At 39.2% G+C, this 25,076-nt stretch overlaps 1 protein-coding gene across 1 annotated transcript; it reads right to left on the reverse strand.

Moving 5' to 3' along the window:
• Positions 1 to 5,969: 5,969 nt before the first annotated feature.
• Positions 5,970 to 22,542, reverse strand: LOC103699901 (uncharacterized). The gene is made up of 11 exons (XM_008781896.6): positions 22,269 to 22,542; positions 19,250 to 19,378; positions 17,833 to 17,984; positions 17,000 to 17,093; positions 13,943 to 14,013; positions 13,769 to 13,875; positions 10,439 to 10,560; positions 8,628 to 8,716; positions 7,338 to 7,397; positions 6,667 to 6,771; positions 5,970 to 6,406 (listed from the first exon to the last, which is right to left on the reverse strand). Exons 1-11 carry the CDS (start codon positions 22,444 to 22,446, stop codon positions 6,296 to 6,298), a joined length of 1,218 nt encoding a protein of 405 aa, XP_008780118.4. The 5' UTR covers positions 22,447 to 22,542; the 3' UTR covers positions 5,970 to 6,295.
• Between the last annotated feature and the right edge of the window lie 2,534 nt (positions 22,543 to 25,076).

A 25,076-nucleotide genomic window follows, 5' to 3' on the forward strand; every position in this document is an offset into this window, starting at 1 on the left:
TATTCGGAGCGGGACGACGTTGGAAATAGAGATACCCGTAGGTCGTTTTTTTGGATTCTCCGACCTGAAAATAGATAAAATATTGAAATTATTTGAAGCCAAAGTGGCGTCCTGTACCTTTTGGAGATATTTTGATAGCTCTCGAGCTTCGAAGTCCCTCAGGACTTGGCTCAGCACCGACCTTCTTTGGCTCGATTTTCTAGGAGAGGTGTTCTGCGCTCGGGCTTCTGAGCTCGGGCTTATGAGCTCGGCAGCCTTCTGGTCTCGGCCTTCTGAGCTCGGCTCGGCCTGCATGAGCTCGGCCTGGATGAGACTGCTGCAGGTCGTTGCTGCAGCATGTGGATAACGAGCTCGGCCTTCTGAGCTCGGCCTTCTGAGCTCGGCGGGGGCTTCGGTGATGGCGACGCTCTGAAGGAGAGCAACGTCGCGGGCGCCGTCCTCAGGACTTACACCCATGAGGAGGGAGTACATGCTGGTTTCTTGCTGCCGGAAGACAGAAGAGTTTGAAGGGCAATGGAATTTAATGGAGCTGTACCTTTTGCCACAGAGGCTTACAATCCCATTTTAAAGCTCCATAACTCTCCTTCTCCAGACCTCAGCTTTTATTTCTCTTTTCCTCCAACTCATTGACGTGAGACTTGGGCTACTACTTCTCACTGGTTGCCCCCACATACGTCGTTGCAGCGGGAGCCATGCCTGATTCAAGATGGCTCGGGAGAAAGTTTCTTCCTCTGCTTAACATGAACCCGTGGAGGCGGCACAGGAGGGGCCTCCACTTGTTGCAGGCTTTGGGCTGCAATGGCTAGCGCTTGGACTTGCTGCACCAGCGCGTCGAAGTGCTCAGGTTGGACTTGTGGAACTTGATTTATCGGAGATCTTGGTGGTGAATTCTGGACTGAGCGTTCGGGACTTGGAGCATGATGCCGAGAGGCATTAAAGGCTCCTCTGCTCCTTAGTTTCATAGCCGCAACTCGGTCCCTTCCTCTAGCGCCAACTGTTGCTGGAAATTGGACCCGGGGGCGGCCGTCGGCTGAGAAGGAGGAGCTCTAGTGCTGTAACGGTAGGAGAAGGTGGTCCGTCGGCGGGCGGCATTCTCCGGGAGACCTGCAAGAAGCCGGTGGCCAGGGTTTCCGGCGCCGGCCCTCCGATGCTTAAGTCAGAGGGGGCAAATATGTGGAGGGAGAGAAGAATATCTCAAGAGTTGCCGAGTTGGAAATAGAGATACCCATAGGTCGTTTTTTTGGATTCTCCGACCTGAAAATAGATAAAATATTGAAATTATTTGAAGCCAAAGTGGCGTCCTGTACCTTTTGGAGATATTTTGATAGCTCTCGAGCTTCGAAGTCCCTCAGGACTTGGCTCAGCACCGACCTTCTTTGGCTCGATTTTCTAGGAGAGGTGTTCTGCGCTCGGGCTTATGAGCTCGGCAGCCTTCTGGTCTCGGCCTTCTGAGCTCGGCTCGGCCTGCATGAGCTCGGCCTGGATGAGACTGCTGCAGGTCGTTGCTGCAGCATGTGGATAACGAGCTCGGCTTGGCCTGCATGAGCTCGGCCTTCTGAGCTCGGCGGGGGCTTCGGTGATGGCGACGCTCTGAAGGAGAGCAACGTCGCGGGCGCCGTCCTGAGGACTTACACCCGTGAGGAGGGAGTACATGCTGGTTTCTTGCTGCCGGAAGACAGAAGAGTTTGAAGGGCAATGGAATTTAATGGGGCTGTACCTTTTGCCACAGAGGCTTACAATCCCATTTTAAAGCTCCATAACTCTCCTTCTCCAGACCTCAGCTTTTATTTCTCTTTCCCTCCAACTCATTGACGTGAGACTTGGGCTACTACTTCTCACTGGTTGCCCCCACATACGTCGTTGCAGCGGGAGCCATGCCTGATTCAAGATGGCTCGGGAGAAAGTTTCTTCCTCTGCTTAACATGAACCCGTGGAGGCGGCACAGGAGGGGCCTCCACTTGTTGCAGGCTTTGGGCTGCAATGGCTAGCGCTTGGACTTGCTGCACCAGCGCATCGAAGTGCTCAGGTTGGACTTGTGGAACTTGATTTACCGGAGATCTTGGTGGTGAATTCTGGACTGAGCGTTCGGGACTTGGAGCATGATGCCGAGAGGCATTAAAGGCTCCTCTGCTCCTTAGTTTCATAGCCGCAACTCGGTCCCTTCCTCTAGCGCCAACTGTTGCTGGAAATTAGACCCGGGGGCGGCCGTCGGCTGAGAAGGAGGAGCTCTAGTACTGTAACGGCAGGAGAAGGTGGTCCGTCGGCGGGCGGCATTCTCCGGGAGACCTGCAAGAAGCCGGTGGCCAGGGTTTCCGGCGTCGGCCCTCCGATGCTTAAGTCAGAGGGGGCAAATATGTGGAGGGAGAGAAGAATATCTCAAGAGTTGCCGAGTTTTTCCAACCCCTTTTTCAGAGGAGGGGTTTTCTGGGGGGGCTTAATTTTGGAGAAGGAGATGGACTGTATGTAAAATTCCGAAGCTCTTCCTTGGGAGGAAGAAGCCCCTTTTTAGAGGGAGAAGCTCCCCTTTTATACGGGGAGTGCCAGGATTACCAGTGATGTGACTGGGCGAATTAAGGGGTTACCGTCACGATTCGATGTGGGCGTGGACCGTGGAAGTAATGAGTTGCCGTGGATGGCCCGTTCCCATCATGGGAGGAGATGGCGTGCAGCCAGAGCTTGCTTGTAGCGCGCAGTGCAGTCCATTCTTGGGAATGGTGAGGCGTTGACAGTCGTAGCAGGGTATGGTCCCTGGTTGATATATCGTGGCGTGGCCGGTAAGTAAAGCATGGTGCGGCGAGGCTACTGCAGGGCATGGCTGCAGCATGTGGACGACGAGCTCTGCCTTTTGGGCTCGGTCTGCTGTGCTCGGCCTTCTGAGCTCGGCTCAGCCTGCATGAGCTCGACCTGGAAGAGACTGCTGCAGGTCGTGGCTGCAGCATGTGGATAACGAGCTCGGCCTTCTGAGCTCGGCTCGGCCTGCATGAGCTCGGCCTTCTGTGCTCGGCCTTCTGAGCTCGGCAGCCTTCTGATCTCGGCCTTCTGAGCTCGGCTCGGCCTGCATGAGCTCGGCCTGGATGAGACTACTGCAGGTCGTGGCTGCAGCATGTGGATGACGAGCTCGACCTTCTGAGCTTGGCTCGGCCTGCATGAGCTCGGCCCGGATGAGCTCGGCCTTGCTGTCGGATTTGGGTGCTTTAATTGTATTTGTGGGGTGGTCCATTTTTCCCCCCAATAGCTACTAATAGGTGCACTTGAATCACATCTCATGCGCTTATGTGTTCAAACTCTAGTTTTCTTTTTCGTTGAGAATAAAAGGTCTACTTTAATTAACGAGAAAGGAATGTTCACTTCCTACTATAGAACTAGTTGGAGAAAGAAAGTTAATATAAAGACCCAATGAAGAAAATAAATATTATGATGTCATTATAGTAGTTATTATTAACATTAAAAATTTTGAGGCCATTGTGGCCATTATTAATGATGTTCGAAATAATTGTTCAACACATGTAACAGCAACAGGTAGTGATTTGCTAATAAATGAAACGAAGCACAATGATGCTCGTGGCCATGGCAACAACCATTATGCTCATGTACTTACGTGACGCATGGGCTAATTAAAGCAGATGGGTGGAAATATCTGCATGAGTTAAGAATGCAGCTTGGTTTCTCCTCATAGTAGGAGCCGGATTCAAGCTAGGATTGAAAACTGTCACCTTTATATAGTTTGCGTGACACATGCAAAACACATACCAACTAAAATTATATCAAATTATAAAAATAATCTAGAGAAAGTTACCGCTTTCTCATGATGAGGAAAGCCTGCTAGAGCCGACCAAAAAGAAGGCAAGATAGCAGCTCGATGTCGAAGACGAGACAAGAAAGAAGCTAGGCATCGTAGATGTCAAGAACTGGCCATATAAAAAGAGAAGGTCATCGCTTTCTTGTGAGGAGGAAAGCCATCCAGAGCCGACCAAGAAGAAGGAGAGATGGCAGATCGATGTCAAAGAGGAGACAAGAAAGAAGCCGGTCATCGTCGATATCAAGAACTGGCCATGCAAAAAGAGAAGGTCATCGCTTTCTTGCGAGGAGGAAAGCCATCCAAAGCCGACCAAGAAGAAGGAGAGATGGCAGCTCGATGTCAAAGAGGAGACAAAAAAGAAGCCGGGCATCGTCGACATCAAGAACTGGCCATGCAAAAAGAGAAGGTCATCGCTTTCTTGCGAGGAGGAAAGCTATCCAAAGCCGACCAAGAAGGAGAGATGGCAGCTTGATGTCAAAGAGGAAACAAGAAAGAAGTTGGGCATCGTTGACATCAAGAATCGACCATACAAGAAGCTCGCTGCCACCGGTGCAACACTGTGCTGGGGTTTGCTTGCAACCTTGCTGCGGTTGGGCATCGACCGCCCGGTCTCTCTGTTCGAGAAGAATCTCTTCCACAGCGACATTGATAAGGAGTAGAACCAGCTGCAACTAAAGGGGAGAGTCGTGGAGTCATCGCCACTAATGGGGATGTTAACCAATGAGGAGTGGCCGCGATGAAGAACCCCAAGATCGGGTTGCCAGTCACCGTGCTCAACCCCCTGGCACGCGAGTACCATATGATTCTCAAGAAGCTTGGCACCCGCTACTACCGCTTCATGGGTGAATACAATAAGCTCGTAAAGGACAACAAAGTCAAGATCGGTCACGTTCTTGATATCTGGGGGTTTCATGTCAAGAGAGGCCGACAGGAGGGCGAGCTCCGATTTGCAATGCTAAATTATGGCCAAGAAGAAATAGGTGATGAAGAAGAAGAAGAGCCCACGACTCAGGAGGAGGAGGCTATGGAGGCGCTGTTGAAGCTGAGGAAGAGGCCAGTGATCTTCCAGCATTAGCGGTTGGGTTGGGTTTTCTTCTTTCTTTCCTACTCTTCTTGGGCATGCAGTGCATACCTACGTTGATAGACGGTGGGTATAGGCATTCTTTAATTTATATAGTATTGTTATTGTAATTATTCTCATTGTTGTTTATATTGAATCTTTGAGCAATGTTAGTCTCAGGACAAACAATTTTGCAGAAATCAACTTGCCCAACTTTTTATTCATTCAATGTTTGTAAATACCAGTTAACCGAATTATTACATTCAATGGTCCAGATATGGAAGGACTAATTATTACATTCAAAACTGCTTCTGTTAATTATTAACTTATCTGGATTTTGTAGTCTTCGCCCAACTGCATGCACATGTTGTTTTCGCCTATAAGCTGAGTGAAGGAAATGACCATTAATTATAATTACTTTCATATTAAGTTTGATTATCTCTGTAATTTTGTCAGGTATTTTAATTATTTCAATCTTTTGGAGGCTTGACTGATGGTGCCACCGAATGTCTGGGTTGGGTCTAGCTAGTTTTCTCGTTCACCCATTCTTAATTTCCTTTAACCATGGTTTAAAATTACATTGTACATTTACATAATGATGAGTATTCAAGAAACTGTCATTGTCTAAGAGGAGGAGGTTTTCTGAACAATGAGTTTCGTCACATCGAAAGTGTTAAATAAATATTGGGAAATTAATATGCTTCGATATAGTGTTAGGAAAGGATGTGTGTACGTGTGTTGATTCAGTTCATGATCTACTACGCTCATATCCTTGGGTAGCCAAAGGATATTTGGCACTCCACATCAAATCCTTCTGGTCAAATAATAGCGAACAAGGCCTTGAAGAATGCTGCTGCTTGAATTGACACTTGTCCAACCCCCAATGCAAACCGAACTGTAAGTCAACATATTGTTGGACCTACCTAGATATCCAAGCCAATCCAGGACCAAGAATGCAGGAATTCTACTCGTAATTTCCCATTCACATCAAAGTCGCAATCTTTATTGAACACATCCAAATGCAATATCGGGTTAAATTCAAGCATCAAGCATCGCACCGGCTACAGCACTAGAACATAAATACCTCAATCAATTCTAGCAATTCAGCCAAAAAGAAAAAATTCTGGACAATTATTGTTCATTAAATTATTTGTTTATCCACAAATTTCAAATGTTACAGTATCAGAATGAAAGGCTACTGCTAAATCAAATCAAAATCATGACATCATTTTAGAACGTGAAATTTTGGATGGATTGTCATGTCATGAAGCTTGGATTTTTTTGTGCATGGCAAGTAGATCTTCAGACTCTTTTTGTTTAGCAAATTGTGACTGGTTAAGTTCATAGAACCCTGTAGCTATTACTCGTCCGCTTCTGCTTCTCATGTTGATGCAGACACAACCAACAATTTTCATCTAGTTTGCACAACTCTGCCTTCAAATTTCCTGTTGGCTGAGCTTTTCCAGATCCACCGTGACATCGAGCCCCATGTTGAGCAAAGAAGTGACCATTGCAGGAATGTCACTTTTAAAGGATTCAGCTAACGTCTGGCCAGTGCATGTAGAAAGAGGTGCAGAAATATTAAGGGAGCGGGAAGGGCGGAATTTAAATGCTGCCACAAGTTACCAGTAGGCAATTTTTCCAGGAAAAAGCGCATAACTAATAAAAGAGAAGTATCATAGGAAAGTTAACAGCTAACTTCTTTGAAAGTAACAAGAATATAGAGGATATACAACAGAGCTTGAGAATGAAAAGGATCCATATGAGCATGGCATGATGTTATAACACGCTAACCATTCAGAATTACCTTCCTGTCTTCTTTCTTTTGTCTCTTTATCACCTCCAGTGGCCATTCACTGATCAGCCTTTGTAGCTCATCTGGAATGCACAACTTCTTCTGGTCAGGCAGATTCTGTAGTATATATGCAGTAAAAATATCAGTTTCATTTCTTTTTTTAAAAAAAGTTAGGTAGTTAAGAAATGCAAACAGCAGGATAAACTCAAAAATAAGCAGAAAAGATCGTTTCCAACTCGTTGACCATTTCCTGAACCCACTCAATTCAGTAAATCTTCTAAATATAGAAGAATGAAATATAAAAGATATTCATTTGCTTAGTATCAATACATCATAAACTACACAAGTGTAGGGCTTAGTATCAATACTCCTTTTTCGGAAGTGTAACTTGGTTCCAGTAATAGTTCTAGATTTACAGGAATATCCAATACTGATCAGGACCCAACAGACCTTTATATTAAGAATGTCATATTGGCACATTAACTAAAAGCATTCTGATATCAATGTTTACTTACTTGCAGCAAATTGTAATGCTACAATAAGCAGAACATTGCAATAGGCCTTATGGCTCAACCAAAAGACAAGCTGTACCAAGCTGTATCTCTCACAAAATTTATATATTACTTCACCATCGCTGTAAGTAATCTATCCCATATCTAAAACAAGGTGTGAAATGGTCCAACCTGGTAGAGAAGATGAATAGTTGCAGCTGCACTCTCAGGATTACCTTCAAGTAGAAATCCCTGAAAAGCACTATAAGTTAAGCAGCAGAAACAAAGAAAATGTTGAAATATAGCAGACTACCGTAGTGCAATATTTTAAGAATCTATGAAATCAATAATTCTAAAATTAATCTATATATTGCTTGTCTCTCTTTAATGATTAACCTACATAATCAGAGATAGCTATGCCCTGGTACTTGTTTGGAATAGGTTACTCTTGACAATATAGCTATACATTCATTGGACCTAGCAACACAAGTCAGATGAATGGGAGAAACATGCAAAACTTTGTAATACATCAAAAATTCCTGGCAATGTTAAAGTGGAAATTTTGTATGAGCTTGGTGAAAACCTGACATTGGCAAAGACAAAAAAGCATAGTCAGATGGAAGACTTCGAAGTTGAGATGCCTAGAATGGTTATGGATTTGGGATGGCTATTGAACTCGCCACGATAATGTCCAATTATATTCATGTGTAAGAATTCGTTGCCATACTAGAAAGAAAATTTCTGTTAAATGGTTGTTTATAGGCTTAGCCACTGATGTATATGGCATAAAAAAGGACTAGTGGCACATAGTTGCCTATTAAACAAGAATAGACTGATTTAAACAAAAAATACAGGCTATCTAATAGGGGTAAAGCTCATATGCAAGCTATGCGGAACCGGCCCATACCGGCCGGTTCGGCCTTAAAAAACGGTTCCGGCCTCTATGGGGCCGAACCAAGCGGTACCAGAATGGAGCAACCTTGAACCAACCGGAACCGGCCGGTACGGCTAGGAACCGATGCGAACCGGTCAGTTCGCACCGGTTCGACACAGCGCGCCCGCCCGCGCAAGCTGGGGGCAGCGTGCGACGCGTTATGCTATGCAAACCGGTTCAGCATCGGTCGGAACTAGTCCGGTAGGCGACCGGTACGCCTACCGGTACCAGTTCAGCATACTTTGCTCAAATGTAACCCTAGTATCATCCTGATGATGTTACCCAAAGTGAATTGCACTCATTATAGGGTAAGAAGGCTCCAGTTGGTGACACATGTCCTTTTAATTACAGGCTGTCAACTGTCACAATAAGTTAAAATTTGTGCCAGTACCTAGGGAAGCCACAGGATTACCATGTAACCCATTCCCATCAAATAAAATTGAGTAATTAAATCAATAGGTTGACCAAATTGAAGGGTAAAAGGTTATAAGAGATGTTGGTTACCACAACTACAATCAAGGGGTTTTCCGTTTGATAAGAATTATTACCTTAGCACATGAAAACCCACTTGCAAGAGTTTGTCCTTTTACAGATTTTGCTCTTAGCTTCTCAATTTTCCATATAGATTGAGCATCTCCTGTGAAAATAAATCAGAGATATTATTTTTTTTAGAACACCCATTTTTCCAGAGATGATGACCGAGTTAAAATCCAATATGGACTACATTATCCTCATTTAGTAATTTAAATTTTGTAGAGTGATCTATGGAACAAATAAATTTGATACAAATACACAGGATATGTAACTATGGTTAAAACAAGCAACGTATATGCAAACAAAGTACATGCATACATTTCTAACAATATCTAAATTTAGCCAAATTGAATTAAAATTTGGGCATATATCACTTTTTGAAGAAAATGAACTGTAGAACATCACCAAACAAACAAGTCCTCTCCTCCACATTTAGCATTGTCTTCCTGAAATAACAGCTAAGATCCATAACAAATACAAGGATTTTGATTTACTAATCTGATAATCTATAGCCGAAAAAAAGATTAGAAGATCTGCTCAACTGTCTCTGATATAAGGATATATTCATCACATTTGACACAGTGCAACCAGATATGAAAAGGTTGTGACGTGCCTATCTGCCCGCCTACTACTCTGACCTGCCCTGCCTAAAATTCAACCTAATTCAGAGGACAACAAAAACCTGACCAGGCTGCATATGGAAGATGCCTACACAACCAGGCTCTGAACAGAGACACCAGGGCCCATCAACCTAAGCAGCACTAAGAACATTCATATATCTTCATTTGTTTTATCTTCATTTGTTTAAGTTTTGGACTTGCTTATTCTTTGCAAACTCAATTTAATTTGCAAATATGTTTGGAAACCTTCTTTCCCCTCTTCAAGTTAGAGTTTAAATCATTTTCTGAATAATACTTTTAGAAGAGAAGGAAACCACCTGAAGGTTGTAACTAGGAGTCTAAACATCAGTGTACAGATTGCAAATTTACGCTCATGTCAATTTATCAATGGAAGCATATAGCTTTTTGACCTAATCGTGCACCTTCATGTGCAAAAAAAGATATATCATGTATGATACTGTATTGTGTTGTATTGCATTTTACACACACATACTCAAATTTGTGGTATGTATCTTGATGATATCTACTAAGGTCTTGCACCATGAACAATAAAAGAGTCTCGCATAAATCATTAGGTGATCCCTAAAGTCAAATGACAAAAAATATTAAACTTGGATACTTGTAATAGATGTTGATTGTTAAGGTTGCAAGTAAGATGATAAGATTGTTTTGGATTGGCTTGTTTGCTGGTAATTGTGCCTCAAAGATGTGTGGGATTCTCTAAAGGAATCTTTCAAGTTTTTGTTCTTCGTCTAGACTCTTTCCAAGTTTAGGGAAACCTTGGACATGGTTCCCGGTTTACATGCACTTAAACACCTTAGATTGTGATATTACAAAGAAACATTTCTCCCATCGCATCCAATTATCCACAATTTGTGCTAGGCCTTTCACTTCAACAAAGTTGATGAGGCAAGGAATTGGCAAAGGTTAGATATTACAGAAATTCTTAAATCTGCTATGGGTAAAAGAAACCTTAATAGTACCTGCAAAATAATAAGTTACAAAGTGTATAATAATTCAGCTACATCCAAAGATTAAAATCCAGAGAGGGATACCTTCTGCAATAATGTTTACTTCTAGTGATGCATAGAACTTCATATTGTAGTACTTTCCAAATTAATATGACCTCAATTAATATGAATACTAAAGATCATGTCAATGAAACTTTTCGTATTCTTCCAATAATATGGACTTAGACACCATACCAATTTTAGCTGCAAACTCCATCCAAATGTCAAATGCAGTTCGGTGCAGTTTCACTCCGGCCTTGATAAATCTTTTTGCATATTTTGAGATTAAATCCCATTTATTTGTATCATAACAGATGCTGTACAGCATTATGAAAAAAATAAGGAACAGCATCTTAAGAAATTCAATTAAGATTTAGAAAGAAAAACACTTCCACTTCGAAAGTAAACAGCAGGATGGTAACAGACATGCAATATATATAAATTTTGGAACCTTGAACAATACTCAGAATCTGAATACATGAAAAGTTAAAAAGAAATGCCCTTGTAACACTGTAGTAATGAAGAAGATACAATTTTCGCTGAAATAAATGACACAACATTTAGATTTAATTAGATAATTAAAAGAGGGCACTAATTCTATAGTATAAGAAACCTAGAATCTCATAACAACAACAGATTCTACATCCTGATGCTCACCAAATAACATGGATTCAGATCATTGCATTTTTTCACAATATTGTTTGGCAATAAAATAATTCATTTGATGTTGGAGGCACACTATGGCACAAAACGAGATGCGAGCTTGTGAACAACTAGATTAAGATTCCTTGGCCTCGTTTAGCAATAATGTAGGTGGTAGAGCTTTTCTCTGTAGAGTTTTAGATAGTAGAATTTTTACTAGTAGGGCTTTTAAAAAAAACTGTTGTTGTTTAGTAACTGCATTTCTGAAGTGTTGTGGAACAACATTTGTTTGGTAGCCAAGCAGAGAAAATGCTTTTAGTGTCAGAAAATGATTAAAAATAGGACATTATATAGTGCTTCAATTATCTAACTATTTGTACTAGCAAAAACTATTGTTATAATGTATTATTAATTTATAAATTACTTATTTTAATATTTAGTTTGAATAATATAATAGGTAATAAGTTATTATATTTATTTAAAATATAATAATTTTATAATATTACTATATTATGATAATATTATACAAATACAAGAGAGAGAACGGACACAGTAGAAGCAGGGGAGAGAGAGAACGGAAGAGAGAACAAGAGAGAGAGAAGGGGAAGAGGAGGGAGAGAGAAGCAGGGATCCCGGAAGGGGCTGCTCCTCTGCCTCCTCTGTGCCGCTCGCCAACCTTCGCTGCCCTCCGCTGGCCGATGTCCACCTTCCTCTCTCTTCCTTCCTCTCCCTCTCTCTCCCTTTCCCGCTCGCTTTCTCTTTTCCTCTCTTTCCTTCTTCTCCCTCTCCGTCGATGGTATTTCATTTTGGTTGCCGGAATTGTTCCGGCCCTTCGCCGGTACGGCTCGGTACGCTCCGAACCGCCCAATTCAGAACGATTCCACCAACGATGGTACTATCAAAAATTGTTATTATAAAGTATTGTTAACTTATAAATTATTTTTTATTTCAACCTAAATAATATAATAAATAATATACTTGTTTTTATGTGTAATGACCAAGTAACAAATGATGCCTTTAAGATTTGCCATACCAGGCAAATATTGTACTATACTAGTACCGAACCGGTATTGCAGTCTAGTACCGTATCGACACTTAGTACACCTTGCCATCTTGTATCGTACCATATACCGATAATGTACTAAGATGGCACCAGTATGAGGTCTAATATCGAGACAGTGAACCTTGGATGTCTTAATAGCAAACTAGATAGTTCTCGATTGTAATAGCAATATAACTGTTTGACTTTGTTCCATACTTCTTATTTCTTATAGTTCATCAATCTCTAAATAAGTAGAAGGGGTTGAACTCAAAATCCTTAATTGCATGATTATGACAATAAAAAGACATCAAATTAAATAATTATAGCAATAAAAAAATATTTAAAAGTAATGTTTAAAGAAAATTCTATTGCCAGGACCTGGGTCTCTTAGGCAAGCCCAAAAAAAAAGAACAACCTGACTTATCTCGAGTAGAGCTTTTATCCACAAGATCCAAATTTGGAGCTTTTCCCAAAAAAAAAAGAACAACCTGACTTATCTCGAGTAGAGCTTTTATCCACAAGATCCAAATTTGGAGCTTTTCCCCCGTAGAACTTTTTCAGCTTTTGGAGGAACTAGAAAGTTGGTTCAAAATTTTTACCAAAACCCCAAAATTACCCAAAAGAGCTTTTGGCCCTCTAAAGAGTGCTTTTTTGCCCTCTAAAAGTAATGCCAAATGGGGCCTAGCAGTGCACTTAGGCAAAACTTATAATCTAAATCTCTTTTTTTGTTAATGAGCTATGTAACAAATCAAGAACTAATATGTTTAATCAATTATGCTTTAGCATAATTGATTTTTTTTCCTTAAAAGATCAACTAAATGACTCTTGCATTCCATGATCATATAAAACAATGTATGGTTGAAGTAAAATATATAATCCCACCATATTTATTAATATAAGTGAGAAAAGTAAAATCAAATAACATTGCATAATACTGCAACCAGTGAAACCAAAATACAAAAAGTGGTTAGATATTAAGCATTTTAATTATGCATGTAATTTGCAAGATATTCAAATACCAAGACTTAGTGCATGGATATGGCTGTGGATAAGGACCAATTCATATATCAGATCCATAAAGATGACCAAAATTATACAGCATAAAGTTTGTTTTAAATATTAGTATATTATGGTTACCAATAAGACAGATTTTAAGAATGAATATATGAATATAATTTATATCTTTGATCACCCAAAGATGAAAGGATATATTTTTAATGATGGAAGTACAAAAAAGATTTATTTTATGGGAACTGAAAAGCTTTTGCTACTATTGGACAATGTCAAGAGATGGATCGATTGTAGTAGACCTAAGAGTAGCACTATGGAGGATAAAATGATGGAGCTTTCATAATATGGTATGGTCATGTGCAGCAAAGACTAGAGTCTGTCCTAGCAAGGAAAGACTTACAAGAACATGAAAGAAGCAAGAAGAAAAATATATAATAGCTGAGTATAAGTTTCACAGAGTATGAATAGGTTCTATTTAAAAAAGGATAAAGTCCTACTGAGAATGACTTGTGAAGAGTTCACAAAGTAAAATTTTAACCCAAAATAAAAAAGTTGTAACTCTCATTGTTATGGTAAATAATTCTGTTTTACTAATTTTAAAGAAGCAAGAGATCACCTTATGATTATTTCACAGAGCAGGGGCTGCAGCCCCTTTTGTTTTCTAAATAGGACGCAAAATTGAGGTACTGATGAACTTTAGACTCATAAAGACCTACCACTTTTACTGGTTGTAAAAGTACCATTATGTAATCACTTGTACCAGAATGTAGTTCAAAACATGCATGATATCTAAGAAAGAATGATAACTGAACGCTATAGATTTATTATACCTGAAGACTATGTCAGCAGTACCCGGCTGCAGTGGCAATGAGTTCTTTTGCAGGACATCCATAATCTTTACCATGAGTTTAGCATCTTTATGCTCTTTAGCATGCAGCTGCAGCAGAAAAATTGTTACTATTTAATCTATTGAAGAAAAAAAATCTGTCCATATAATCAATTACCAGCAAATAATGAGCAGAACCAATGGTTGGAGTTAATCCATAAACATTATGCTTCCGCAAAGCCTTCAACCCTTCATATACAAAAGAAACGCTCATTACAATAATGACAACTATCAAGCTTGTCCCAACAATCTGGGAAACGCTCATTAAAGACCAAATATTTACACCAACTTCAATTGAAACAAACTGAGAGATTTCATATGTCAAGATTATCTTTATCTCTAACTATTTAGAATACATCAGAAGCCACTTTAAGCAAGAATTTATATACTAAATCATGATACATAACAATTAAATGCAAAAAAAACTAAAATTTTTAGCTCATGAACAATGATTTGGATCATTTGGAGGCTTAGCACTGCCAATATCATCTATTTCGCATCCACTCAATGCACAGATAGAAAACCAGCAAAACAGTTATAAGATTGGATATTAGTCATTTCAAATATCAATGCCAAAAGTAACTCTCAAGTTAGATGGCTCCCCATGTTCATAACTAGGGTAGATCCACACTAAAATTATTCTAGTAGGATTTTAGATAACTCTCAGACTTGATAGACAACAGCTAAAGCAATAGACTTTAGACAGGAAACTACAAGACAGCAAGAGTCTAAATTGTGTATCAACCCTGCATCTCATTTTTCACATAGTGGTTCCACAAACTTAGATGAATATTTCTTTTTCATACTATTTCATTCCTTCTTAGAATTGCTGCAAAAATAATCAGTAACAATTTTGGCAGAAAAATATGCAAGTATTTAAGGAGTCTAACCCTCTCATAGAAGGCATACATATTCTTATTTATCAAACACAAATTTCTACCCGAGTTTCTTTTGTCCCTAACAGGATCACCACAATATCCTCTACGAATGAGAGAGAGAGAAAGAGATGGGCTTCATTAAAGCAATGCTCCTTGTAATTGTTAAAAATACTTTCTAAATTTGATAAAATGAAACTTTATGGCATGCCAATAATTTTGATAGAAAGTCAGAGGTTAAAGCTATTTTAAGTCTTGTACTTTGTAAATGTCCAACAAGAAAACCGCATACAATTAATCATAGCAGGACTGAAATACAATGCCTGGCCTGCCTAACCAATTTCTAATGCATACCTGAATTTGTATGATGTTGACTTGGGATCATGTCAAAGTTGAGACATTTAACTTATTCCGCACAAAGTTACCATTTGAATCTCCTACCTTAAGACTTCACCTTAAACTCATTCAAGCTTAAATAACAAAGATTTCAGCATGTTAGCCTAACCAGTTAAACCTTAAAACCTACATATCTTTCCATATTTTTACCCTCGATATAGTATCGAGGTATCAGGAACCAATTTAATTCATATCTTCCATCAATTTTTCTATCCTCTTTTCATTGAATGCTGCAAGTGCATTTCCAAGTGATTAAGGACACCCCTACTAATATGAATTGCTTGCAGATTTGATGATTAAAACTTGTGAAGTTTCAAAATCCTAACTTTCTACATATAAATGCAGGAAATGAAAATAAAATGAGTTAAGAAAATTTCCCAGTATGTTTTCTTTGCTTATGGCACTACTAATTGTTCTAGATTTCCAATTCCCCAAGAAAAAAAAAAATATCTAAATCTCCCTGATCAAAACAAAGCGAAGTAAATATAGAGACAAGTGTCTCTATACCTGAAATGAGACCACATCCTAACAAGCTGAGGGCATCACTAAGGGCATCCTAACACTGGGGAAAAAAATCTAACTCCTAATGCATGAGGCTTTAGCCATTGCAGAGTCTGGGGAGGGTCAAATTATGCAACCTTACCCCCACATGTAAATAGGTTGTCTCCATATTTCAAACCCATAACACTGAGGTCACAATAGAACAACCTTACCATTGAGTCAAGGCCTATCCTCCATATACTCGAAAAAGAATTCTAGGGCATGAAAATTCTCCACTACTATGGTGATTTATTATACCAAATATCCATAAAAAGTTCATTCCGGAATTCTATTTTCTCAACCATTCGGACGTAGCCAAAAAAGTCCTAGGAATTTTTTTTCACACAATTCTCTCATTCCCCACCCATTCCTCCACTCCAACAATCCCAAACCCTCAAACCTCACTCCACTCACTCAAATCACCATCACCACCACCACCACTCACCACCACAACTGCCACCACCAATCACCGCCAACGTGAGTATAATGACAACCACCACCATCACCATCACTATCACTACACTTACTACCATCACTACCTCCTCCATCGCTAACACCACCACATTCACCACCACATCGTCACCACCATGACCACCACCACCACAATCATCACCATCACCACAATCACCACCACTATGATCGACAATGGTGGTGATTGGGAGTTGGAGCAAGTTGGGTAACCCATGGACAGAAGTCATGACAGAGGAAGACAGAATAAGGCAATAAGGAGGGAAAGCTTCAGGGTGGCAGAGTCATCAGCCAATTCGATGAACTAGTTGTCATTGCTAGATAAAGGTCAAGATGTTGGGTGGGGGAGTGGGAGGAGCAGAAGGAAAGGAGGCTTACTATGAATTATGGTTTTATCTAGTTCCGCCAACATCCCTTTCATTGTCGCTAGTGGATGGTGAAACATGGAGCAATGAGAGGTTGGGGAAGGAGGAAGGAGAAAATGAAAGAAAAATGCAGCTGCAAGGTAGGATGGGTAGGATAGGGCTAGTGCGATGAGGTTTTCTTTTTTATTATGCGGCTTGGAGTGGAGCGTGGAAATACTGCAAAATCGGGTCCATCTAGAGTGTTATCTATACTCCATAAAGGGTATCCAAAGAGCAAATTATAAATTTTCCAATGGGGTTCAAAAAATCCAGAGTATTGAGCAATATTTTGAAAATCTGCACATCCAAACACACCCCAATTTGATATCGGCTATCAATGCTTGCTCCGTAACTTTCTAAAAAAACATCATAGTAGTCAATAGTTCATGTAACTTCACATATAGGAGCTATTATGATGAAACAGTTGCGAATCACAAATATAAGGAAGTGAGTTGTCTAACTCCGCACATTATACTAAAAGCAATGGCATACCATATTCAAGGGCACCTGCACGAGCACAAGCCTCAGAAACTCTCATACAAAGATGGCAATTGAAGTTTGCATGTATGCGAAGGTTTGACAATCTCTGCAATCAAAGTACAATTCTGTTATTTTCCATTTTAATTAATATAACTATTCTAATTATTTACTTTAATACTAATGTGCATGTTTATATCTGTTAATGCACATTAATCACTATAACAATATCATATTCCACCAATGTCGTTGATGCAACATCTCCAGCAACTACAATATGAGTTTCAGAACAAGAGTAATTATGTAGTGAGAATTCTAGAGCCCCCGCCCCACCCCACAAAAAAAGAACAAAAGAAAAAACACCATAATCATTATTGTTGATAATTGTTACAAGATCAAAGAATTAGGAAAGCACAAATTATGTCTCCACCACTAATTAAATTTTGCCAACATGTACTATCCATCTCTCGTCCCTCTACACTCTTTCTCTCCATTTCCAAGACCACAATCATCATAATCAGACTGTCAATGCCAGCATCGCTCTCATCAACAAATAGAACATGGAATCTCACCCACTCAAAATCCCCAAAACTAACACTATCCAGTTATCATGATATCAGCAATGCAGTTAAAAATTACAGAAAGCCTTCTCTTCACCATAACTTCATTTCTTATCATATAAAGAATTAATACTACAATCTTGATGTCAGGTGTTAGGAGTACACCAGCAAACCAGCAATCCATGCACATATTCAAAGTGTACTAGAACAAGCATATGTCGGAATATAGACAAGCAAATGGTGAAGATAAGCACATATAAAACTAGTGAAAAATGGAATAGCACTAACAAATATTCGCAGTTTCTGCAACATCTGAAACAGGAGCTTTATATCCTCCTGATTGGCACAGTTGCTAATTAGCGACCATAACCAAGCATTTGGAGGCATGGTACGAGCTTCAACAGACTTGGACATTTTTTGATATAGCTCCTGTACAATCTCTGTAGTCAACATCAAAAATGTATTTAGTAGATCTTGAAAAAGCTTGTTAAAACATTGATCTTTGCTATGGAGAAAACATTTAAGTACAAATCCATTAAAAAGACACAGGTTGCTACATGAATGCAATGATACAAATAGCAAATAATTCTAACAAAATCATATTTAATACTAAATATAGAATTACTAAGCAACAAAGGAGATGATATCATTATTAGTTAAAAAAGTTGAATCCAAAAGAGATTAAACTTAACAGTTCAGTCAAAAGCACTGAACTTGACAATACAGTCAAAGGAAAAGTCTAAATAACTTAAATCAGACCCTTAACTTTGTTTTAGTTAGAGATAGGTCGGCTAAACCTAGACGAACTATTCTTATGACCACTTTTATCATCAGCTTCGACATGATCCAAGGAGCAAACCATTTACTTGACACAGAGTATGGCAATACTTTGTCCCAATAGTACAAAAGATCTGGTCAAAACCACTCCTCGTACAATACAAGGGATTTTTAAACCCCCCCCCCCAAAGTTCGCTTCTCAGAAGTTTTGTTTAAATGAGTAAGTATGTCTCGAGCAGTGTATCCATTCATGGATTCAAAGAACACCCTTAGTGCAAAAAGATTACATTTATTTTATTCATCACAATGATTTCAATCATTTTGATGATACTCAACTGACACAAATCACCGAATTTTATCTTTCTGATAAAGTCGATCTTAACTCTGGAGTTGCATCAGCATGAATGAATGAGTGTCATGCTACTTGAAGAAAAACAATATTGAACTAAACGTGTAATGATTTTCCACTCCTCAATTTAAACACAGCAAATGAATGATCAATGCAGTCAGAAGATGATAACCATAAGCCCATGGGATAGCTTGAGGGTACACCATCACTACTATAGTCAAATCATACACCTCATTTCTCATTCCCAGAGTACACAATACAGATTTAAGCCAGTTATTCCAGCTTCAGATATGCACTCTTCAATGCGGTCCATCTATGCAATGAAGTCTTGATACATTGAGGTAGCAAAAACAGACAGTTGGATAGCAGGATCATCACTTTATTAAATATGAAGAGTTAATATCAATTCAAATTATAACTACTATTATACATCATAGAGGATATAGGTAAGTGTGGGTTTATAGAGTACACTTTTCAACAGGTTAATAATCTCAATATCTATAATGTCAAGCTACAAATTATTAGTTATCAAAGCACAAGGGAAAAAAATACCAGAAGAGAAAAATAGAAGAAATGAACCTGTAGGCTGTCTGGTCTCTTTATTTGCCACTGAAGAAAAACAGGCACGAACCATAGGAGAGCACAGTGGGTGATGTACCAATTGTCGAGACATAGTGGTTGAAGGACGTGGATTGCCATTGGTAGTTACTACAACAATAAACAGAAGATTCACAGATTTACAGAAAAATGTCTAATGAGATGTAACCATGTCAAATGTACTCAACAAGACTTAACACAGGCAGAACTACCACTGCTTGAATTTCATGATATAAATAACAGGTATTTTAAGTTCATAGTGAAAAATCATGTGTTAATCTCAAAAATTAAGGGATCAGATGGTAAGCAGTTTCTGCCCCCCTTACCATATATTAACACAAGAACTCAAGTAACTTTGACCAATATGGAAAAAAACAATTATAAACAGAAAACTGTACCGAGATCAAGTGATTCAAATTTATGTCAAAACAGCCTCATCATGCAAAGCAAGAAAGTGCTTTATTTGTGAATACAGTTTGATGTTACATAGTTTCATTCCTTATTTAATTGGAAGGTCCTTTAAAGAATTATTTTCAATCTGGGTATGTTTTACATATTCTACTTCATAATCCATTAATTCCCAAGGAAAACACATTGAATACGGGAGGACTTTAAGATTTTCTAGTCAAAGTTAAACCTGAGAGATAAAACAACATAAGATATAATAGGTTGGTGTGTTGTCAACAACAATGAAGCCTCTGGCTTGTTTCTCAAGAGTGCTTGATGAAGAACATAATAAAGTTACATTTCTGACCAAATGCAAGATATAAAGGGGGTGTTGGGGGGGGGGGGGGGGCGGGAGAGAGAGTAATAACACATTGCTTTAGGCTTTTGCTTGTAATTTTCCTGAATTCCATCTATTTCATTCAATTTGGTCTCAACAAAAGAATATGATATCTGCACATTATTTTATTGTTCAGTTAGTAAAGAGAAGCCACAATGCAGCCAGCAATTATTCTTTTCTCATTTTTTTTGGTTAAAAAACTGTCAGGATTTTATGAGATGGAGAAAGTACAAAGAAAGTAAGAGAGAGAAAAAATAGTAGTCAAGCTTCACAAAACAAAAGAGATTCCATAACCACAAAAGACTAGTTATCTATTCAAAATCAAGTGCTCATACGACATGTGCACCTCTCCATTCAATGACAATCCTTTAATAATTGACTTCCAATGAAAGTACTCAGAGCTAGCAGGCATAACAAAAAGGGAAGATGACTGCATTAAAAGATACCTCAAACTTTGAACAATCAAAGCAGCAAAAAGCCCTCTGGCATCTAGTAGACTCCAAAGTCCAAATTCAGCTTCTTCAGACCATGAACCAACAACATCAGATGAACTACACTATCCAATTCCTCTTCGCAAGCACCATCATTCGCCCAACATGAAAAGAACTTGACCTAGAGTTTTCATCTAGCTCACATTACAAATCTAGTATGCATTAAGCACTGTCGCTGGTTTCATGCGTACACTTGTAGGATGCTTAATATGTTGTTGTTCACTTTCTTCATGATCTAAATTAAATAAGCCCAACCCACTTGCAGATGAGAATATTATAGGTACTAGGAATCATTCTTCAATCAAGCAAAGCCATATGAGTTCCCACAAATAAATGCAATTGATTGCTTTTTGCCTTAAAATTTTGCTAATATCATCGTAAATCTACCCCAGTTTTGACACATTATTTTGCTCCTCTACATGAATTATTGGGTGAATCAATGGTTGAAGATAAAAAAGATGTGATGGATATTTAGACAAAGCATCTTGAACAACCTCTGATTATGAAAACACCATATCCATTTTTTGGAACTCTTTCCCATTAAGCTATATACTAGAATGCTTTTTGCAAAAGGAAGGTAAGCACCACTCTAAATAAAGTCAAAGAGTTGCTTTTGCAGATACCTAGAAAAATGGAAGTTCATTCTTTGATCTAAACCAACCCACTAGAATCATCATATTTTGACACGTGATGACAGTAGAAGAAGCATGTGATGCAACTATGATTGGTCACTTTTAAGAACAAATTTATAACATAAGCAAAATCAACACCTTTAAGGTCATCAGATATTAAAGCAGAAATCCATAATCATGTGTCTTTTGTAGGATTAGGAACTGAGGAACTAATACAGATATCAGATTCTAAAGGATTTCTAGTGAAAGTTTGATGAATGTGACAGAACCAACTAGTCATTCACATACTGTAGATTTTTCACAAAGAGCAGAAATTTTGAAATTGATGTGCCAAAGCATATCCTTTCAAAGTGCATGCTCCATCGATCATGTATTACAAAAGCCAATTATAGAACAGAATAAAATAGAGCTAAATAAAGGATCTGAACCTGATTAACTCTGATAGATTTTCTATGATGCCACCAATAGCTGATTAATATGAATCTTTATAGTAATGAAAAGAATATCTGAAATGACCATTTAATCTTTAGTTTCCCAGCCAGAATCATTAACATCACAAATTGCAAGTTTTCCATTTAAATCTATAGCAAACACCAAAAGTCTCAAATATAAGCAATAAGCTGGCGTCCGATATATCTCAAGATTCAATTTTTTGAGAACATTCTAAAATTTCTCAACCCTTTTGTAAATTAAATTTAAATTATTGACCAAAGCACAACTTTACACAGGAGGGCCCTGTCATAGCATTCTGAAGGCGAGTTGTTACACTAGACACCTTACCACATGGACATAGTTGAGAACAATAGAAAAATGAACCAAAATATTTTCAAAAAACTCTTTTTTAAAACATTTCTTCTCAAACAATTCTTCCCAAGTGCCCTATTCTCACTCTGAGTTCTACTTCAAGAACCTAAACGTACGATTATTGTTTCCTTGCATCAATCATTCAACTAAGTTCGTAAAATTTCAACAAGGCGAGAAACTTATCGTCTTATTTGCAAGTAAATAGATTAAATGGTCATTGCAATAGATTACAGATCGAGTACAAAAGAGTAAGAAAAAAGAAAAGAAATGGGGAAGAGAGAAGAGATTACCGAAAGAACGAGGAGTTTGAAAAGAGAAGCTCCTTGGCCGCGGCCATTGTCCGCAGAGGGGAAGGCCGTCCACGGCGTCAACGGGATCGGAGGAGAGAGATGGGTGAGGGCGGAGAAGGACGGGGATTCGATCGAGAACCCTCGGAAAGCGTCGAGCGCTCGAGGAGACCTGCATCATTTTGGCGGCCGCCGCGGAGTTGGAGGGGAGTGGGGGGAGGGGCGTGGAATCACCAAGAACTAAAGCCGGGAGCGGGGTAACCTGGTTACTGTTACGAGCTCTGGCCCGGCATGATCTTGCTTGGACTTTGTACCGGATTCGGGTTGATAGGGTTTTCTTGGTACGGATCACATTTCGGCTTTCATCTTACTTGGATCATGAAGGTTGCTCCATTTGGCAAAGTGAGGCTGGATTCATCAAGAATTAAGTTTTGCAATTAGACCATAAGATCATGAGGATTGCAATCCATGCTTGGGTGGGAATGGAGGTATTTACCTTGATATTATATTGGTTAGATACTTGATATATTTTATATTGTTGTCCTAATTATGATGTTGAACTTATCTCAGTTCATAATGAACATGATTCTATCTAAAGTCTTACCAAATACTAATTGGAGTACCAATTAAATTGGTATTTGATTTGAAGCTTTAATATGATTCTGCTCTTGATCCCCTTCCATGAACCTGATCTAATTTGTCAACTATCTGATTTATTCATACGTTATTTTTGCTATCATCCCAATTTTCTCCTTTGTTGGTTATGACTCAAATTTTAAATTCTAGTTTTTGTTGGTAAATAGCTTAACTTATTTCAGAAAACATTACCTTATCGCCTTCCACTCTCCTATGATTCTAATGCTAATCATGTTCCTTACGATAAATACCTTTCTAAGTTCATTAAATATTTCTCCTTGTAATCACCTAGGTAGCCGCCTAATTATTCGACTTCAATCAAGATTGGTCATGATCTTATAGTGCTATCAAAGCTCTACCATCATGTATGGATCAAAACTATTTCATTTCCAAGCTTTCTTTCACATTTAACTAATTCTTAATCTATCTTATCGTAATGATCTAGCATGAATTCCATCTCATTCTATTATTAATCCCAGTCCAATATTGATTGAACATGTATTCAGTTCTGAATTATGATTTCAATCTTAAGTTCTTATTCAATCACTTTATTAATGCTAATCCGGCTAACCTATGTCTTCATCTTAAATACAATAAAAGGCTTCAATTAGCTAGTTTTCTACATATAAATAGATCTCAATCATGCACTAATTTTGATCATATGATCGAAGAAAGGTGAGGCATAAGATTCGAAGTGGAAGATCTTAAGCTCTTACTAAGCGAGTAATAAGATTTCCCATATCTTTTTGAAGGCCTAAGTGCATCTTAAATTTTGAGGACCAAATTTTTATTAAGGGGGTTAGGTGAAATGCTCCTTTCCTCCCCATATTCTCCTTTCTAACTTCTTTTTTTTTTCTCTCCCATTTTTCTCCCTCACCTCCTTTTCTTTTATACCACCAACCTAAAATCCTCTCCTGTTTTGATTATTCGCTTTCCTTCTTTCTCACTTTCCATCTTCTCTTAGTCTATGTTTGGCTTGTCACCATGCTAGTCTCCTTCTTTTTCTTCCTTACCTGCTAGCCTGGTCAAGAGATATGCCAGGACCCTTCCATTTTCATTTTTGTTTCCATCTCTTCTTTCCTTGCCAATCGAGCAAATCAAGTAGCACCCTCCTTCTTCCAACTCTTCATCTTTCCTTGCTTACGCTACCAACTAGAGTTGATTATGAGCTAGGCCTAGGGCCTAAACTATATTCATTTTTAGCCAGGCTTTAGGCTAAGCCTATTTAAATTTGACATTTTTTATACCCAAGGCTAGCCCATGATCAGCTCTATTGCCAACCAACCACTAAGCCACATGTTTTCTTTCTTTTATTTTTTTTTTCTCTCCATATCATGTCAATCATGATAGCCAAAGTGCACATGTAATCCTCCCCTTCCAAGTGGTCTCTTCTAATCTCTTTACTCATGCACCAACTATATGTGAGGCCCAACTCCTTCATATTCTTCCGTACATTCTCTTCTATCTCTGCCCATTGGCCCTATTCCATTGCTGGAGGTCTCCACATACCTAGCATCTGAAGAACATGTCCCCATCCCTTCTCCCCAATTTTCTAACTATAGGATTCATGACTGATCGAGTGATATGTTGAACTCTTATTATCTATATTTATAGCCAAACCACTATTATCTATAGTTGTGCAAGGACCCTTCATTGCCTTGTCGACCCTCCACCGTTTTGTTAGAATACGGCCTCATCACCCCTGCTCGAATGGCATTAGAAGATGGCCAAATACCCCTCATGTTTCTCTTCCTATCCCTCTGCTCCTTTGTTTGGGTGGCTAGGACTGCCACCAAATCTCATCACTGCTCTCTACACTCAAGGATCTTGCTCCGCCGATAGCCAATCTCCTCTCATCAATCCGAACCAGGCAACCGAGCGCCATCCATGAGGTGCTCTATTTTGAGGGATAGGAGCCCATGCTCCTCCTTTACGTCTTCTTTCCTCAGTGTTGCCACCTCAGCTATCTCGCTAACCCGCCAGCAGCCACCTGAGCCCAGCACGAAGCTCACAATCTCTCCTCTCATTCTCTCCTTCCCCTTTCCCAGCTCTCTCTCTCTCACACTTGTTAGCTTCATCCCTCTTATTCCACTCTCTTTCTCTTAGTTTCCCCTCTCCCCTCTCGGTCTTCATCTGTATCTCTATATCTCTTCCACTCTCTCTATCTCCATCTCA

The sequence above is a fragment of the Phoenix dactylifera genome, chromosome 8, assembly GCF_051530095.1.
Source record: "Phoenix dactylifera cultivar Ajwa chromosome 8, Ajwa_hap1_PhDact_Kaust_v1.1, whole genome shotgun sequence".
NCBI classification, from domain to species: Eukaryota; Viridiplantae; Streptophyta; class Magnoliopsida; order Arecales; family Arecaceae; genus Phoenix; species Phoenix dactylifera.

What these genes read in the sequence shown, in the direction of transcription:
- LOC103699901 (XM_008781896.6), bottom strand. Translation starts at nt 22,446, where the DNA reads ATGATGCAGGTCTCCTCGAGCGCTCGACGCTTTCCGAGGGTTCTCGAT. An exon ending in GGAGTTTGCAGCTAAAATTG is followed by an intron (nt 8,717 to 10,438) that starts GTATGGTGTCTA and finishes TTATTTTCACAG; the next exon opens with GAGATGCTCAATCTATATGG. An exon ending in CTATTCATCTTCTCTACCAG is followed by an intron (nt 6,772 to 7,337) that starts GTTGGACCATTT and finishes TATATACTACAG; the next exon opens with AATCTGCCTGACCAGAAGAA.